At 46.2% G+C, this 1159-nt stretch overlaps 1 protein-coding gene across 1 annotated transcript; it reads left to right on the top strand.

Annotated features, from left to right (window-relative positions):
- The first annotated feature begins 496 nt into the window (after nucleotides 1-496).
- On the top strand, nucleotides 497-1159 carry CLDN24 (claudin 24). The gene has a single exon (XM_068532224.1). It carries the CDS (start codon nucleotides 497-499, stop codon nucleotides 1157-1159), a length of 663 nt encoding a protein of 220 aa, XP_068388325.1.

Raw genomic sequence — 1159 nt, 5'->3', positions numbered from 1 at the left:
TAATAAAGATTATAGGGAAACAGTCTACCTTTCTTTACAAGGTCTTGTTTTGCATCTCTGAAATCTCAGATTCAACTATTACAATGCGGTCCTGTTGTAGAAAGAGCTGGCCTTTTATCACCACTTAAAATCTAATTAATCCATATTGAAGCACAAAGATTTCTGTTGTATTTTAGGGTGAGGGGTCATAGAGCCCTCTTTGTTCATCTTTAGACTTATAATCATCAAGCATTGGGGATATAATTTTACCAAGCAAATTGGAAGGTAACAGATCAAATCCTTATCAGAAAGCCTAACTCATAGTTTTAACAGAGTCCTTCGTCCTTTACATGAAACATTATATTCAAGAAGAACAAAAACGCATTTCAGAGTGCCCAAAGGGTTAACGACCAAAGCTTATATTCCCCAGGCAGCATCGAACCAAGATTGCCACACTACTGTCCACCACAGGACAGCAGCGCCTATAGAGGTGGCAAGGGTCCTAAGATCTGTTGCGATGGCTTTAGTCTTTAGAGTAGCAATGCAATTCGTTGGAATTTTGCTATCTCTGCTGGGATGGGTTTTATCCATTATTACAACTTATTTGCCACATTGGAAAAACCTCAACCTGGACTTAAATGAAATGGAAAACTGGACCGTGGGACTCTGGCAGACCTGCGTCACCCAAGAGGAAGTGGGGATGCAATGCAAGGACTTTGATTCTTTCCTGGCTTTGCCTGTTGAGCTCAGGATCTCCAGGATTTTAATGTTCCTCTCAAACGGCCTGGGATTCCTGGGCCTGCTGGTCTCGGGGTTTGGCCTGGACTGCTTGAGAATTGGAGAGCGACAGCAGGATGTGAAGAAGCGGCTGTTAATCCTGGGAGGAATTCTGTTCTGGACAGCAGGAGTCACAGCCCTTGCTCCTGTCTCTTGGGTCGCCCACAGGACAGTCCAGGAGTTCTGGGATGAGACCATCCCCGAGATTGTGCCCAGGTGGGAGTTTGGGGAGGCCCTCTTTATCGGCTGGTTTGCTGGATTTTCTCTCCTGCTCGGAGGGTGTCTGCTAAACTGGGCCGCCTGCGGGACCCAGGTTCCCCTGGCTTCTGGCCACTATGCAGTGGCAGAAATGCAAACTCAGTGTTCATACCTGGAAAATGGAACTGCCAATCCTTCAGTGTAA

The sequence above is a fragment of the Eschrichtius robustus genome, chromosome 21 (assembly GCF_028021215.1).
Source record: "Eschrichtius robustus isolate mEscRob2 chromosome 21, mEscRob2.pri, whole genome shotgun sequence".
Taxonomy (NCBI): Eukaryota; Metazoa; Chordata; class Mammalia; order Artiodactyla; family Eschrichtiidae; genus Eschrichtius; species Eschrichtius robustus.
The sequence above is the reverse complement of the archived record's forward strand: the minus strand, read 5'-3'. Positions and strand labels throughout refer to the sequence as shown.